We start from the raw sequence: 18,059 nt of genomic DNA on the forward strand, positions 1-18,059 counted from the left end.
ACCCTACCAACTATGAAACTATTCAGCACTGAAAAAAGTTATTGCTGGGCTGGAGCACCCAAGTGTACAATTTGCAGCATACCATTGACAAGGGAGTTTTCAGACACATAGATTCTTTCTTCAGATACATCATAGCATCTTTATACCTGCAAAGCAGCCAGACGCTCAGTCCTGTTTTTATTAAAAACTTCATTTGTCCTCTAATATAAGATTATATTATGTACTTCAGAAGGAGGAAGGGCTGAGTCAACCCAGATGAGCCTTGAATCTGTAGCTTCAGGGACTTCAGCTCCTGAATAAATGTGCACTAGAGCAGACCTGGCCCACAAGCTGGGGCAGAGCCTGTGCTCAGCTGACTCTGGAGCTGCTGGGGCCAGCTGAGTTTTTTGGTGAAGAGGGCCTAGTATATTGCACTTATTCCCTGAAAGGGAGCTATACAGTGTTTTTTTCAAATGGTACAAAGGGCCCACAGATGTTTAAAAAGTGATAGTAAAAACTGCTGAGTGGCCAAACCTATTGGCATATAATGCAGTCTCACTGTAAAGAGGCTGAAACTGCTTCTGGTGCTGGAGACTAGCACCCTTGTGTCTCAGTAGGTGCTGCTTATGCACTAGTTGACTCTACTCAGTACAGGCCACTGCAAAAAGTATAATGAATACCATAGAGTCATATGACTTATGGAAGGAGCAGAGATAAGTTAGCATACATCTGCCCTTCTCTCCCATCCCTACGGGATGTCCGGGTGTCTCCTCATTAGAATTCCTCTCCAGATAAGATATGAGGGGTGTCACTATAGGGCAGTCACTCAAGAAAACAATAGGGGGATACATTTCAAAACAGAATTGATCAGTAAAAATGTTCCTGTTGTCAGTAAATGGAAGAATTGCTTTCTGCAGGTCAAGGCTGATGTGCCCTGCATCCCTTTAGCTTCTTCCTCTGATAAACCCTGCAGTACAGCTAGCAGAGCCACTCTTCAGAAAGCTGGGGTCGAAAACTAAAAGTCATTGAGAGCTGTAGATAGAGGAGGAGAGCAAGAGAGAACAGCTGCAGACAGTTCAAAGGCTTCTTTGTTCAGGTGGCATCTTTGACTTGACGGCGTGAGATGCTCCAGTACCTGTTTTTTTCTTTCTCTATTTATGTCCAGTTGCAGCCAATATCTTCAATGGGTGAGTGACCAAAGCTTGGCACTGCTTTAAGGAGCATCTGCATGCTCTATATTTCTAGGTTTATGCTGAGTGCCCTTATACACTGTTTGTATAATTGAATAGTATACAGAAATCTGTATTCATATTATAGCTAGGGTGATTTTTACCATCCTTCCTGCAGAGGGAGTTTGCTGTCAAAGTGTACTCTTCCTCTGAGGGACATGCCAAGTTTCTGTATCATTAAGAGGTGGGGGAATTTAATATTTGGTAACGCTGGCTACAACAGGTAGATATCATGCTAGTTTTTTTCCCCTCTGTTCTCTCAGTTAAGAGACATACTGCAGGCCTTACAGTTTCATTACTTATTCATCTCAGAGCAAAGACTGCCACTTACGTGATTCACATAGGATTAAGCTTCTTCCTGAATGTCAGCCTCATGAATGTGATCTGTGTCAGGTAATGTAGATGTTGAAGTGTACACACAAATTAATGGCATCATTTAGCTGGCAAACTTTAAAGTTCAAAATGAAAGCTAATTTTGTAGTGTCAGGTTGACTATGGTGGGATTTTTAAATTCTTGATGGAAAGGGAAGGCTAGGGAAAAATTCTGCAATTGCAAGCTCAGGACATCTATTTTGTCAGAAAATAAATATTTTTGAATTTTTGTAAAAGAAATGTAAAGGGTAAAAAATTCCCACTTAACCCATTCACTTAGCTAAGGGCAGTGTCATTTGAGAGGAGACTGCCTGTGCTTGACAGGGGTTCAACAGCTCTTTGTCTGCAGCTGGCTACAGCAGGCTGCAGCTTTGTAAGGGCAAAGGACTATATAAGCATCACCTGTTAGATGCTTTCTGCAGCCTCAGGGGATGACAGGCATTTTTTTCCCCATGGTGCTGCCTTGTTAATATGGCATTTCTCATCTTTTGTTTCCAGACTTACCACAGCATTTTCCATTCATTTAATCCTATCTTTAAATTCATTAGTGTCTGTTAGCGAGCTGACAAGTATCTTCTGATCCCACTAAGGAAGGACTCTGTACAAAAGTTAAGCGTGTTGTAGGGATCTTCAGTGTTACTCTGCTGGGAAGCTGACAAGGCATTTCTCATTTTGCTGCATTTTTGTTGCTAATGCAGAAAACTTTGGTTCTTAGTCAGTGACCTTCCCTAAACCCAAAGCAAATCATTTTGTGGAAACCTATGCAAGAAAGAAGTGTGGGTCAACTGTGAAGAAAAGTCTTCAGTAGTATCTATTCTGAAGTGCTTCCATGAAATTAGTTTCTCCCTCTAGTAAGAAAAAATGGGCTGGGATCCCTTAAATAACATCCAAGTCTGTCCCTATTTTGGAGGCACAGTGACTTATTTGAGAATATGTATAAAATTGTGACGTTTGTGCGGATGGAGCAGGTGGTAGAGATGGGTAGGTAAGGGGGTGCAGAAAGGGAATCACAATATGACTGTCACCAGAGTTGCCTAGTGAGATCTCCTCCCTGCAGCTCTTAGCTGGGCAAAGCAATATGCCTGGCATGAGCAAGTTTTATATGAAATCTGCTGCTCTGTATATGATTTCAGTGCAGTTGCAAAAAAAGCTTTAAAGCCTCTTCTGTCTAACGAAGTCTGCCGTCCTATGGCTCCAACTCACAGCTTTGCAGCCCTCTGTCTCCTGCAGCTGCTGCTGCCCTTTATGCTGTACTCAAGGCCAAATGAGACTGTCGACTGTCTGAGATTGCAGATGGTGCCAGGGTGTTTACTGAGAGATTCCCTGAAGATTCTTGTTACGCTTAGGAAGGGGTAAGGTAGCATGTCAGTGAAACAGGTATTTTCAGGGGATGCGGGTAAATAAGACAAACTTCTAAACTGTTTCTTAAAGCAGTCATAGTTTCCATTTCAAAGATTAACTGAATCGTGCCATTTTTTGAGCTAAATAATAAATAGTGAACAGAAATTATGGACTGCAAGGATGTAGTAAAGGAAGAAATACAGTATGTTCTAGTTAATTTGGGATAATCATTAGTCTCCTGTTAGTGTATTCTCCCTAGTCAGGACAATATTAGCATAAATTGTGCTTAACAAGGATATAGCCAGTCGTGGTTTAATGGTGCTTAATAGGGTATTAAATATATATGAAAATCTAAACTCCGGTCTTTTTTAACAAGAGTTGCCAAATAAAGATAAAGGACAAGAAGGATGAAAATGAATATTATTCTTGCATTTTAATTTACTACAGCAATGTTTTTCCATTTAAATTATTTGTTTAGAAAGGTCTCTTTATAAAAACATTTTCTTACTCTATTTGTTACATATGCCTCCCCCCTTCCCCCCCCCAAAGTCAAAAGAGCTTGCAGATGTTTAAGGAATATAGACATAAGCCAGATAGTGTATGGCAGGGGCGGACAATTATTTTGGGCAGAATGCCACTTACTGAGTTTTGGCAAGCCATCGAGGGCCACATGACAGGCAGTCCAGGGCAGATTAATATTAATTTTCTACATTTTTTAGGGTCCCTGTAGGCCAGATAGAATGGCCTGATGGGCTGCATCCGGCCCCCAGGCCACATTTTGCCCACCCCTGGTGTATGGGCTTCCTGGGCATCCTAATCAAGGTATCCTATTACTTAGGTTTTAAGAGCATATATAAAGAAAGAGGGTGACACAAAATGACAGGGAACCTGTTGTTGGTGCAGAAGAGATGAAACGTGTGGTCACACAAACTATAACAAACATATTGAGGCACATCGGGGCTGGGGTTAGGTTGCTAGAGAAAATAGGACAAGGCCTTTGGGGGCAGATGGGGAAAGTCCTTGTGTGTCTCCAGATACAAGCAACCTTTTTCCTTGTGTCTGCTTGAAGTGGTGCTTGAGGATGGGTTACATCATGCTGGGTTCTTATGACTGTTGCATGGCTATCTGTTATTTACATTTTAATGTACTATTGGTGGTAATGTCTGGATTATTCATAAAGAAAACTAGTGCTTGATAAAGACTTAAGTGGACTATGGCTGAATGGCTTTGTATGAATGATTATAAAAGCTGCAGAATTGATGTCATTCTCCCCCTGAAGTCGATAGGAGAATTAACCACTAACTTCAATGTACTCAGATCCTTAATCAGAGCCTGGCAGTTGGATGAATGCCATGGAACTGATTCCTGGTCAGTTTGAATAGCCCACTCCATTCTTGCTGCAAGCTTATGTACAGGCTAAACCTCAAATCTGTTAAAGTTTTCCACTGCTGTGCTGCAGACCTATTATTCAGAAGGTAATCAACAAGTCAGTCTTTCTGTCTACTTGCTTTATTCATGTTACTTGTTTTTAAAGCAATTAAATATATTGTCCTTAATATTTCATACTTCTGGTAAACAGGATGATAGTTTAGCTGACATCATTCTGCCTCTTCTTGGATCTCTGCCGATTAGGAATAATCTTTTATATTGAGAATATTTTTCTGCTTTCTGTAGTTGCCAGCCAGAAATGTGGTGTGATAATTGGTGGGCATTCTCTCTTGTCTTTTACCATGTCTCAGCCCTGGACCCATGCTCTGCCTACATCAGCCTGAATGAGCCATGGAGGAACACCGATCACCAGATCAATGGTTCCCGAGACCGGCCCACATGTGATAGTCAGATTGATGGGGAGTGGTATCGCTTCACTGGCATGGCTGGTGATGCCATGCCTACCTTCTGCATCCCAGAGAACTATTGTGGTACTCACGCCCCCATCTGGCTAAATGGCAGCCATCCTAGGGAGTCGGATGGCATTGTCCAAAGGCAAGCCTGTGCCAGTTTCAGTGGGAACTGCTGCCTTTGGAATAATACCGTTGATGTCAAGGCGTGTCCAGGCGGGTACTATGTCTACCGTTTAACCAAGCCAAGTGTCTGCTTCCATGCATATTGTGGGCGTAAGTAACCACTGAACCCCCCTCTTTCTGAAATAGCTTCTCTCTTGTGATTAACAACTGATGATGGGGTTGTTGATCTAAGAAGATTTGCTATTATCCTTGCAAGAGAAAACGATTGATTTCTTCCCTGCTTGCCCAAAGATTTGAGAGATGAAGCAGCACAGACTAGGGGCTTGTCTATTGGTAAAGTTCAGCAGGTTTAACTAAATCAATTAATTGATTTAACTGAAGTGGTCCAAACTTCTAATGCAACTACATTTAAAAATGATTTAACCCTTGCTTAAATCAGTTTAGTTTGCTTTGGTAAATAACCTAAGCAAAGTTTGCAACAATAGATTTAGCTAATCTAATGGAAATGAGTTTTAAACCATAGAAATGGATCTTCAGTAGGGCTGGTACCACTTGAACTGATCCATTTTGAGCAAGTTAAATCAGTTCAGTCTTTCTAATGTGCACTCAACCTATACCTTGTGCACCTAACGGTACACATAACTCATGGCACTAGTAGTAGTGGTAGGTAGGTGTGTCAATACTTGCTATTTTCTTTTAATAGTGCATTTGTCATTCTGTAGATTTCTATGACATCTGTGATGTGGTGGATTGCCAGGGCTCATGCCTGGACACTGGAGACTGCATGTGTTCTTTGGGGACAACACTAGGACCTGACGGACAGACCTGTCTTGGTAAGGACAGAAGTTAAGGGGTATGGTTGGCACCAGCTGGAGGCAACAGGCAGAACAAAGTACGGATGTTTGCATTCTATTCATTTCATCATTTGCCTCTCAATTACTTAAGAATAAAAGACACAACAGTGGGGTGAATTTTACCTCCTGCTGCTTGTAACACGTCTCAGATTTATTGCTAGTCACCAGTGGCCCCGTCAGGTTTTGTTAAGCTGTTCTGATACTGAATAAGCAATTTTAGGATCATTATCCTGGTGACCCGGGAACCATAGTTGTTCCTGAGGCTGCATTTGTTTTCTCTTTGGTCCAGCAGCTGATTTAAAGAGACACTCAGAGGGCAACAACTTTGCTGATGCTGACAGAGTCTCTTTAGAAGGCCTCTGTGAAGCCTCATTTATATTCAGACACTGGCTTACCGATTGTCGGTAAAGACTTCCTCCACTGCTCTGCTGAATTCCTTACTCTTTCAAGCCAGGTCACATTCACTGGCACCGTGCTACATGCTGAGATTTATGATACGATAGTCTTATTGTCCTTGCAGAGCCCTATCCAGGATTTGGGACTCAGTCTTTTCCAAAGCCCCTGTTGTATTTTTAGGCTTCACTCTGCAAATATACTCATGGCCCCTTGCAGTTGGGAGTGGACCGATTTTATACCCCATCCCAAATGTCCTGCTACCTGCCACACCAGATGTGTATGGCAGGAGGCACAATGTTTGGCATGCGGCATAATATTCATCCAATCCCAATCATGCCACTGTGGAATTGCCCTCAGCCTGATCCTGGAAATCAGGCAGGTAGCAGCTCTATCCTGAACCCAGGGCTTCCTCCAGGCCTGAGCTGTTCTAGACCCAATGCTGTCCTGAGTCAGGGCCATCAATCAACTGATTGTTAGCCTCAGGGCCAGTTTGAGACCTGGGGCTGTCTGAGGCAGGCTGACAATCAGCTGATTGTCAGGCTCAGCCCTCTGACAGTCCCCCAGGTCTGGCAGTGCTCCATATTCAATTTATGGTGCCATACAAATGAGCCACAAAGGCATTCAAAATATTTTATGGAGTATCTTTTTGGCTGGCTTGCCACTTTGCAGCATCATAAATTGGCTGAATGTGTAGCACTTTTACTGTTTATAGCACAGTTAACACTCAATCACACAAAATTGTAATGTGTCAAGGGTGTTAGAACAGTGATTCTCAACCAGAATGCTGTGGCACTGTGCGATGCTTTGAGATCCTTTCAAGGGTGCTGCAGGGTGCCACATAATGTCAGCATCTGTTGTGGCATTTCTGACTTCTTTGCACAGAGGAGTTAATTGTTCTAGTATTTTTCTGTGGTCAAAGAGCAAGTAAAAAGTAAAAGCTTGAGTCTGGACTCATTTAGTCTACAGAAGAGAAGGCTAAGGGGAATTTGACAGCAGCCTTCAACTTCTTGAAGGGGGTTCCAAAGAAGATGGAGCAAAACTTCTCAGTGGTGGCAGATGACAGAAGAAATGAGTTACCTAGAGGGCTGGGGGAATCTCCATCCTTGGAGGGTTTTAAGACCAGCTCGACAAAGCCCTGACTGGAATGATTGGGTTGGGGCTGGTCCTGCTTTGAGCAGGGGGTTGGACTAGATGACCTCCTGAGGTCCTTTCCAGCCCTCATTTTCTGTGATTCTAAGGTTCTAAGGTATAATGTTGGATGTGAAAACAGAGAGGTGGATGAGTTTCTTACTAATGGTAGTCCACCGAATATGTATAGGTTCCTAGTCTGCAGACACAATAAATATTTTTAAAATGTGATGGGAAGCTTTTACAAATTAAAACTTAAACCATTACAAAGTACCTGGTAATAAAAGATTGATCAAATAGCTTGTGTTTTCTTCTGACCTGAACTTTGCAGCTGGAGACAGACCTGAAGTTTATCCGTGGAACAGCAACACGTTACCCCTCAAAACTTGGCCAGTGTGAACAGTCAGGAGCAGTTGTTTAAACCATAAAGGGGGAAGAGAGGGGGAAAAAATATTTGGCACACATACAAAATTTGATTCCACAATAACTTTTTGCCATGGAGCTGTAGAAGCTACAGGACTGTGTATTCTGCCTTTACTCCCAGCTGTTTGTTTGATTGGCTGCAATAAATATTTTCAATCAATCTTGTAAGTCATCTTGTTGTTCATGACTCAGATTGAAAGAGGGAGAGCTCAGTGTGCAGAGGGTTTGCAGGATGGGGCCTATTGAGGCCACTGATGCATTTCACATAAAAATATTGGGTTTCTCAGCCTTGCCTAAGCATTTTGGAGCTTCCTTTACTCTCCAGTGATCAGGGTTGGATAGGATTTCCACACCACTGTTTCCCAGCCTGATAACCAGATGTTGCAACACCTCTTGGCAATTACATTTCTAGTTTCCTGCCTGCGGTTTCTAAAACCATATGGCTCACTCATCTTTCTAATGGATTTCCTCTGATTCAGGTTAATTTAAGTTCAGATTTATTTTTAACACAATCAGGCTGGCCTCAAAAACATAACTGTTACCCATGTCTCTTTGATCTCATTGAGGATATTCTCCCTTCTCCAGTCAGTTGTGGGCTGGGAATGCTATAGCATGCTACAGTACTATATGACAGCACCAAGGAATCCTATCTACCACTGAACTCACATGACTTTTTAATCCAGTTCATTAAGCATTTAGCATACCGTAGGAATCCCAGTTCCAAACACTTGTCTTCAAATTCTTCTTTTACCCCTCAAAATCTGTATGTTCATTTGCAGACGAAAGTATGAGTTAAAGTCAGGATTTTGTCTTCCTGCTGAAGTCAGGCTTCCCTGGTGATGAATAATACACTCTTGGGTTTTGTCTCTTGAGACCTAGGTTCAATCTTGGATTGAGTCACCATTGAGGTTAGTTCAGTGCTCTCCCAATTTAGTCTGTTAAGGAATATCTGTTCCTTATAAGACTTCCATGGAATTTGACTCTAGGCAAGAGTCTCTGCTATGGGTGTCCAGAACTAGAGGAGCAACTGCAAGATAAAATTAAAGTGTTTTGAGGGATCACAGGCCTACAGTAACAGGGTCTGTTGAGGGACATTTACTGTGGCTCCTGAATCCCCCTCCTAAATATGTCTAAATATGAGTATGATCACAGATCATTCCTGAAGCTGAGAACATCAGGCTCATGTCACTTGTAGAAGAGCATACCACCAGCTCAGATCTGATGGTGTGGAGTTAGTGGAGGATTGCCTTAAAAGGCTCATCTCTCTTTACTGTGTTTAAAAATGTGTTTTTCTTATTTTTAGCTTTTGTCAGCTGGTAAAAAATAACTAGCAAGCTGTTTAGAAGAAATCCAAGGCTAACTGATTGATAACCTCCTCATCTTGCCTTGACTTAGAAAAATCATCAGTCTTATGACTCACTGCCAGTAATTATTTTTCTCCCTTTCGATGTATTCATTATATGCAGACAGAGATTATAGCCCTATGAATGAAAAGCTCTTCAACACAAAAAGGAAAAAAATGACAGCCTTCTCAGGGCTCTGTAAAGGAATTCAAAGGTGCCTCCTCCTTTTCCTTCTCATCTTAAAACAAATTCTGCATAGATTCTGTGGGGAAGTCATCTGGAATTTAACACAGTCAGATCAGAACTGTAACACAAGCTGTGTTTTTTTGTAAATTAATTTGAATAAGAAAAACTTGAAATTTAATTTCAGTTTCAAGATGGACCTGGAGTTTTACCCAAAGTTCATTCCAGACGGTGCCAAATGTCAGTGCAGACGCTTAGTCAGTTTGTGTTGTACCACTGCTCTCTCTAGGGGACTACAACTGAACTGACTACGGCTGATTGTGTAAGGAAATGCTTTTTTCTTGTGACATCAAACCTTTGCAGCACAATAAGAAGTCTGAACCAGTAGAGCCAAAAGTCCCGTTCTAGCTTCTTTTGCTCCTAGGTATATCTGGAAGGCTAATGATGCTAGCAGCTCTAGCATGTGACAGGTTATTGACCCCGTTGCCCTGACCAGCTCAAGCGAGGCAAGGTGAGAAAACAAAATCCAGTGTCTTCCTAGAACTCCTGTGCAGCAGACACTAGAAACTGCATAACGTATATTATTACAGTGTTTGTTTCTTGCAGACGAGAATGAATGTGAGCAAAACAACGGAGGCTGCAGTGAGTTTTGTGTGAACTTAAAGAATTCTTACCGCTGTGAGTGTGGAATTGGGCGCGTGCTGGGAAATGATGGCAAAACATGTGAAGGTGAGTTAGAAGGCAGGGGAATGAAGGCCCCAACATGGCATTTGAACTTTGAATAGTGTATTCTGCAGTTATACTGTACTTCCATAAAATTGCATCCATTAAATTGTTTTTAGCACAAGTAACAGCTTTACAATACTGTTTTTCTTAGCATCTTGCAGCTAGTGTGGAATTGACTCGTGTTACTGTAATACCTATTAGTAATTTTATTATTGAAACCCTTTCATAAGGGTGTTATGAAGAAGTTACGTTATTGTTTTCAGCCACAGTGTGTGTGTGTGTGTACATGCTGGTGTGTTGCTAGTTGTTAGCAGATATGATTGAGTGTTATCCTGTGAAGGGAAAAGGAAAGGAGTATTACCAAAAAATACCTGTATGTGGTTCAGAATATGTATCCATGTAAGAATGACCCAAGGGCAAGGCAGTTTTAAGGGGCATGTGTGTAGGACTGTGGGGTATTTTTGAACAAGGTAGAATCAACAAGCCTCTCTTTCCAAATGAGAACATGTGCAACTTTCATGATTGCAGAGATTACCAAACATGTGGTTGTGCTTCAGGGTTTGATCTGACTTTACATTGCTGTAATGTGACAAAACATGGGTCAGGCTTGTAAGTAGAGAAGTTTTTTATGTCAGAATTCATTTGTAGCCTTAAAGAAGGATAAAGGTTTGGAACCACTAATATACAGGCTGAGATAAAATATGGTACACAATGATGGATTGAAGTCCAGTGGGCAAACTAGAATTGAAGTTGGACTGTAAGTTTAGCCTGAAGTTTTGTTGGTTGCCCTGGTCAGTGTTGGTGCCTGAGGTGGGAGCTGAGGTTGGAGCCTGTGACCTACACAAGGGATAGGCCAGAAATGGCCCCAAATTAAAGTTAACATTTACTTTCTTCTTGCTACAAAACAAGCTTAGGGTTGAGGTTTGGATGGTGACCCAGGGTCAGCAGTAGAACTGGGGCTAGTGGATTGCCCTGGAGATAGGATTAGTGTTGGATTTAGTTGATGGTCCTATAACAAGGTAAGATTATGGGTCAAGCATAAGACTGCGGTGATAGCCTGGGATGGGACTACTTTTTGAGATGGGTGTAGAATGCAAGTCTGGGAATATCAGGAACATCTGAGTGGTCGGAACCAGAGTTAGTTTCGGAGTTGTTTGGCATGTCTCTGCTTAAGTTACTTCGGCAGCTAGATTTTAGGTTGATTTATGTTCAGGATTTGATGCTGAATTATTGGGCCAGGCACTCATTATAGTAAGTAATATAAATAATATAGAGTATAGGTACACATCTAGGGGCATCTCCTTCAGCTGCAATCACATGTCAACATCAGGCAAAAATCCATATTTTAAATGGGCATAAACATGAATAAATAATCAAAAAAATAATTATGCCTCCTATATAATTAGAGGAATGAGGAATCACCAGATTATAGCCATCCAGTAGTGCCAAGCATGTTGCTGTGAAGCAGAGATACCATATTTTCTCACATATAACTCACCCCTGAATATATTGCATACCATGCTTTTGAAAAGTCACATGAGAAAAAGGTTTTACCTTAGGTAAGTAACTGAGTAGCAACAGTTAATGAAAAGGGGGAGGAGGGCTTCCTCTGAAACTTTCCTAATGGCTATGCATAGCAGCATAATGAGCAGCCATTTCTGAAACCAGCCTCTTGTCTCCCAGTACTCCTCTTCCATGGTTATGCAAACAGACTGAGACAGAAGTTCTCACCTTAACTTAAGTTTTCAGCTGCAGGTTGCTCTATTGGTGATCTTTTCTTTGGCTGTGGGGGCATGGGAATTCTGCAGTTCTTTTCCAAGCAGCAGCCCTGCAAACCCTCCCCTTCTGCAGGTGCACGCATAGGTCCAATCTGGCCATGGACTAATCCTGCATAGTGGTCCAATCTGGCATCTGGATCTAGGGCTACATGCTGGGTCCAACCTAAGGTGCCAGGTCCAGCTACAGATTACCCCATGCATTGATCTGATCCATCATGCAGGACTGTGTCATTCTGCCAACGGCGCTCACCACAGGTCTGGAAATCTGGTGGTGGGGAAGTGGTGGCAGCATTAATTGGCATTGCTTCAAGAGCTACTGCCGCTCCTCCACCACCAAATTTCCAGACCTGTGGGGAGCTGCATTTTGCATATATAATATGCACCCCAATTCCTATCAGCTGGTTGGGGGGGAAAGGTGTAGGTTATGTTCAAGAAAATACATTAACTGTGGCTTTGCCTACTGACCTTAAAGGTTATGCTTTAATAGCTACCCAAACAGCTGGCTATTGATGGGTAAATTAGGGCAAGGCTTCAGTCCAGACAGCTGATGGTGCAGGGGCCTGAAAAGCTGATGGTATAGGGGCCCTAAATTTGTCTCTCCATTACCCACAGAGATCCACCCATGAATTAATCAGCAGCCTCCATCCCACACTTGCAGACGCTCCCCACTTCTAATTGACTGCCCTAGATCTCACCAGAGAACTCTGGAGAGGCCAATTGCTACCTCCTAGTCTGCTGATTCCTTGAAGACTGTACTTTGCTTTTTTCTAGCCTGCTTTGCTCTCTGCCTGCCTGTCTTCCTCCTGCTGGGTGAGGTCATGGAGGGGTGGCGGCAGCAGAAGACCTAGAGGGCTTCTGGCCCTGAGCACATGCTGGCAAATGGATCCGCCAATATGCTTGAAAGCTAGAAGTTCCCTGGTGTGTCTGAGAGAGTCTGCTGGGGACAAGTGTGGAGCAGGCAGATGGGCAGACTCCCAACTTTGGAACTTGTCAATAGATTAAGGTGGGTGGGGCATGCTCAAACCCAGGGATGGGCAATTATTTTGGCTGGAGGGTTGCTTGATGAGTTTTGCTGAGCTGTTGAGGGCTGCAAGGGTGGCAACCCCTGGTTGCTATCTTGGTACTGGAAGTCCCTCCCCTTGCCCCTGGAAGTACTCCTTTTGGGAAGGGGGTTTGCCATCTTGGAATAGGGGGAAAAAAATTATATATTAAAAATCAAACATCCATAATAATATATTTTAATTTTATTTAAAAAAAATTGTCCTGAAAATTTTGTGTGTGTGTTTGTGCTGTATATATAGAAGTGATTGCATAATAGCTCAAACTAAAGTCTTACTCTTGTATGTGGGGGGTATGGGTGGGTGAGTATGGGGCTTGTGGTGGGGCTGTGGGTGTGTGGAGGGGGAGGGTGGCTAAGTGTGTGTGTGATGTGTACATGTAGCAGTGAGCAGAGCTCCCCCCGCAGAGGCATGTGGGTGGGTGCGATGTTTGATCGTGTGTGGGGGAGGGTGTGGTTGTGGGGTTTGCAGGGGAGAAGGTTTGAGGGTATATGGGGTGTTCATGGGAGCTCCCGAACATGCCCCCCTGAGCTGGTCAGCCCCCACCCCTACCCCCACCCTGCAACAACACATAGCCCACGTGCCCTGCTGCACCTCCCCACCACTGCCAATAGCTTGACCCACACCTGTTCCACACCACCTGGCTGTGGTGTATCCTGCTGCCCTGGGCATGCAGTGGGGCTGGGGTGGCTCCTTCTGGCTGCCACCACTGCTGCCTTCAGCCCTGCAGTAGCGGTGGGGACCAGTGCTTGCAGCCCTAACCCCATGCACCCCATGCTGGCTCCAGGGTCACCTGTCTGGGCTGAGCAGTGGCAGCAACAGCTGGCCAGAAACTGTTGCTCAGCATGGGAAAAAGTGGCCTGTTCAACTTGCCACTGCTGGGCAGTTTTTGGTGCAGCTGCTTGGAGCCCACGCCACACCAGGCTGCCCTGCAGCTCTGTCACCACCACCTCTAGGCTACCCTGTGTCTTCTCTGCACTATCACCACTGCCATGCAGGGCAGCCTGGAGGTGGTGGTGACAGCCACGGGGCAGCCCGGTGTGGTAAGCCCCAGGTGGCTGCACCAAAAACTGCCCAGCAGTGGCAAGGGGGACAGGCCGCCTACCACTGTGCTGAGCAACAGTTTTTTCCTGGCACCACCGCTGCTGCTGCTCAGCCCAGACAGGTGAGGCCAGAGGAGGTACCAGCCCAGGCTCAGCAACAGTGGTGCGGGAGAGAAACTGCTGCTCAGCGCAGGGTAAAAGTGGCCCCTCCCCCTTCAGCTACTGGTGCTTCCAAGTGCAGCAACCCAAAATCCACACAGGGCTGCCCTGCATCTGCTCTGCACTGCCACTGCTGCCCCATGGGGCAGCCCAGAGGCAGCAGTGATGCAATGGAAACACAGGGCAGCCCCACGTGAGCTCCAGGAAGCACTGGTGGTGGCAAGGGGGAGGGCCTGCTTTTGCCCTGTACCGAGCAGCAGTTTGTCCTGCGATGCCACTGCTCAGCCTGGATAGGCAAGCCTGGAGCAGGCATGGGGCATGCGGGGTCAAGGCTGCATGCACCGGTACCTGCCACTGCTGCGAGCCCAAAGGCAGTGGCAGTGGCAGCCAGAAGGAGCTGCCACTACCCAGGCTGCCAAGAAAGGCAATCCAGCTGCGGAGCCACCCCAACCCTGCAGCATGCCCAGGGGGCAGCAGGACACACCACAGATGGGTGGTGCCTTGGCTAGGCAGGACCAAGGAACCCACCATGGGCTGGATCCTGCCCCTGGGCCATATTTTGCCCACACTGCTTTAGCCTGTCCTTCCTGACAAGCCTTTAAAGGGTTTGGGATAGAGAGGGAAGAGGAAGCAGCTCTGTCCTGCAGTGTCTGAAAGAAGCAGCAGCTCTTCCATATTTGGAGTGAGTAACTCTGACTGCTCTACCTGCAGGAAGGAGCTGAATCCAGCTCTGCCTAATTCCAAGACATGCACTTAAGATGGTGTGCAATCCTACCCGTGAATTACAGCATGGAGGCATGGGGGTGCTTCTTTCTGCAAGTGAGAAGACAAAATGCCTTGCAGCAAGGACTGTTGGTTGTAGCTGTGTTGGTCTAAGGACATAGGCAGACAGGATTGTTTGGGTAGATGTGATGTCTTTTATTAGACCAACTAAATAGTTGAAAAAATATTTTTTTTTGCAATTTTTGGGCACAAACACCCTTCTTAAGGCATAAACAGTCTGGTGGTGTTCTGTGTTCTTCTGTTCACAGGTTATAATGTGCCATAAATCCAATGTCTATATTTAGTCCATGATTTTTTGTATCCAGTAGATTTATGAAGTGAAGTTCGTAGGCTCGTCTACGAAAGGTGTTTTATAAATGCCCTTTGAGGATCAGAACTGAGAGATTGGAGAGAGAGTGGTTGTCTTGTGAGAAGTGTGCACCCACAGGTAATCGGGTATTTTTGTCTTTGATAAATTTCCAGTGTGCATTCATTCTGGTACACAGTGGTTTGGTTTCTTCTACATATTTTCCATCAAGGTATTTAGTGCGCTGGATGAGATGCATAACTTTTCTGGAGGTGCAGGTATAACATCCAGGAATGGTGATGGTTGTGGGATGTAGTTATCGTGGGAGTGGTAGAGATGTGTTGGCAGTTTCTACATTTTTTGTCCTGGCATGGTCTGTATCCATTCGGTGTGCTTTGGGCCATAGGAAGTTTGCTTCTGGTGATGAGATTAGTAAGGTTTGGTGATTGTTTAAAAGCTAGGATGGGTGGTTCTGGAAAGATTTCTTTGAAAATGGGGTCATCTTCTAGTATGGGTTGGAATTGTTTGATGATTTTCCATATAGGTTCCAGGAAAGGATGGTATGTCATGTGGTGTGCAATTTGTTAGGATTTTCTTTTTGTACTGCAGCAGTTCTTCACATGGGATCTAGATGGCTCTTTCAAAAGCATGATCTATCTTTCTGGAGGAGAGTCCTTGATGGGTGAAAGCCCTTTTGAGATTTGCAAGGTGATGATTGTGGGTATTCTCCTTAGTGCAAATTTGCATGGAAACCTTTCAATTTACCAACCACATATATATCATTATAGATTTTACCTTCAGCTGAATTTGAATCAGGATGGCTGTTCTTTTTAATGCTTGTGACCTGAAGTCTATATTCTATGATTCCTTTCCTCAAAATCTCAGTTATTTTACCTTTGTGCAAATCTCCTCTTCAATCCATTGGAAAATAGATTTCTTCTCTAGATGACTGCACTTGCAGCTACTATATGAGGAAGAGCTGCTATGCATATGGCTCCCAAGGTAGAAATTTGTATTTTAATGCTGACTTTGATGTAGAGATTATATTGTATCCCATGGGCTGCACTTCTGTCAGTTCCATACCTAACACTGCATTCACCATGCTTTTTGGTCATTCTTATTCATGAGCACTGCACTTTTCTGGAAAGATCTAGAATATCTTTCTGTTTGGAAGATTATTTGTTTCTGGTGCTCTTAAAATTGATGAGGTTAAACTTTAGGATCTTTGCTATATCACTATTTAACATCAGCTCACTGAATGGCAGGTGTTTTCATGTGTAGTACAGACTTATTGGTGAATGTATTGAGCAATATACAATCCATTCTATAGGTTTTATTTTTATTGGTATGCCCTATGGTTTGAGAGCCATCCTAATATATGATTCACTTAAAATCCTCCTTTATAGCTATAATTTTTTTAGAAAAAGAATACTCTTAACAGATTTAACTAGATTAAATTAGTGTTGCTATTTTATTAAAATAATACAGGTAGTGACACCTATTATTAAGGTTGTCAAACATTTTCTGTTATATGAATAACTTTGACAGACTCTAAATTTTCAGACTGAATTTTGCTTTGCCATACATGGACCTAAAACTGAATGTTTTTGCAAACTTTCAACTGAAACAGTTCAGCCATTTCTTACCGCAACCTTTGAGAAAAAGACATACTTTTCCTGTGTTAAAAAATAAAAAAGAAACTCCCCAGGCAACAAAGAAAAGTTTTACACCCCTTTGATATTGTAAATACAAAGTCATGAGATTCACTTAACATTCAGATTTTTTTTAAACGACTTGAATTTCTGTTTCTTTTTCTTATAAATTTGAACCTGTAGGATACACTATGGTCACATTTACAAGTCTTTCTCAGCAACCAGAAATAAACTAGAAACTCATTTTGAATGACAAACTGAGGCTTAGCAACATCACCCTGTTAGTGTCACCTGCAGCTGTTGAGACAATTTAGTTTATTTTCCATGCCTATTCAATCCTTGTTTTTTTTCTGAAACTGGCATCCAGAGATCTGTTAGGCCCAATTATGCCTAAAGTTTGTTTTTCTTATGACCATGACTGAGTTCCACCTACAATCCCAGACTTTTCTCACAGTCCTAGGTGTGTTTGCAGAAGCAGTTTTCCATGAAACAGATACCAAATGGGTTATAATATGTTTCAATGTTACCACCCTATTGAGATGTTTGTGGGGTAGTTCCAGACTCTCATAGATGTACTTATACAGTATGCCAGAGATAGTAAAAGGGTGGGGGAGGGAACCAGGCTGCCACCACTGCTCCCTACTGTAAGCTTAGTAGGATTCCTGTTTCCAAAAAGTCATTGAAAACTCTTCTTGTCTCCCAAAAGCAAGGGTGTACCTTTCTTTTTCTCCTTAGAAATTGAAGGATGTCATAATAATAATGGAGGCTGCAGCCACACCTGTATTGCAGTGGAGGACACCTATCAGTGTGAGTGCCCACGCGGACTTGTTCTATCGGAGGACAACCACACCTGCCAAGGTAAGAAAATGCTGACTTCCTAGAGAGCCCTGTAAACTGTGGCCAGCCCAGGGTAATATTCCTATAATGGGAAAGCACTCTTTAATCCACCAGAAATAAAGGGCACCTTAGAGGGGTCTTTGATGTTGTGGAAGGGTTAGAGTTGCATGCAATACCTCTGCTAACTAATTCCTTCAAGCATGTTTTAGAAGAATTGAAAGCCAAGCATCTAGCAGGAGAATTGGCTAGGGATTTAAAAGGAGCAAAAGAAATTGTGCACAAAGAGCCCCTCACAACCGGACTGTCAAAGCAAAGCAACATATAACGGAAGAAAGGATTCTTCCTTTTTTTAGCCCCCTCAAGATAGATAGAGAAAGAATTTCAGTAAATACAAAGAGAAGATGATGTTTGAAAAATATCTCATTCACAGGTCTGGGGTAACTGGGGTAACATCTGTATGGGGTTATTTTCTCTGGCATTGCTCTTTTCTAACTCTCTTACCTGGCTTCTGCTGTGTTTTTCTCT

At 43.4% G+C, this 18,059-nt stretch overlaps 1 protein-coding gene across 1 annotated transcript in view; it reads left to right on the plus strand.

Annotated features, from left to right (window-relative positions):
- Nucleotides 1-896: 896 nt before the first annotated feature.
- OIT3 (oncoprotein induced transcript 3) overlaps nt 897-18,059 on the plus strand; it is a 34,103-nt gene continuing 16,940 nt past the window's right edge. The window contains exons 1-5 of the mRNA XM_019538569.1: nt 897-1,166; nt 4,661-5,035; nt 5,608-5,718; nt 9,819-9,941; nt 17,433-17,555. Coding sequence (XP_019394114.1) covers nt 1,103-1,166; nt 4,661-5,035; nt 5,608-5,718; nt 9,819-9,941; nt 17,433-17,555 — 796 coding nt within the window. The 5' untranslated portion in view covers nt 897-1,102. The remainder of the gene's footprint in view (nt 1,167-4,660; nt 5,036-5,607; nt 5,719-9,818; nt 9,942-17,432; nt 17,556-18,059) is intronic.

The sequence above is a fragment of the Crocodylus porosus genome, unplaced genomic scaffold, assembly GCF_001723895.1.
Source record: "Crocodylus porosus isolate Cpor-Errol unplaced genomic scaffold, CroPor_comp1, whole genome shotgun sequence".
NCBI lineage: Eukaryota > Metazoa > Chordata > Crocodylia > Crocodylidae > Crocodylus > Crocodylus porosus.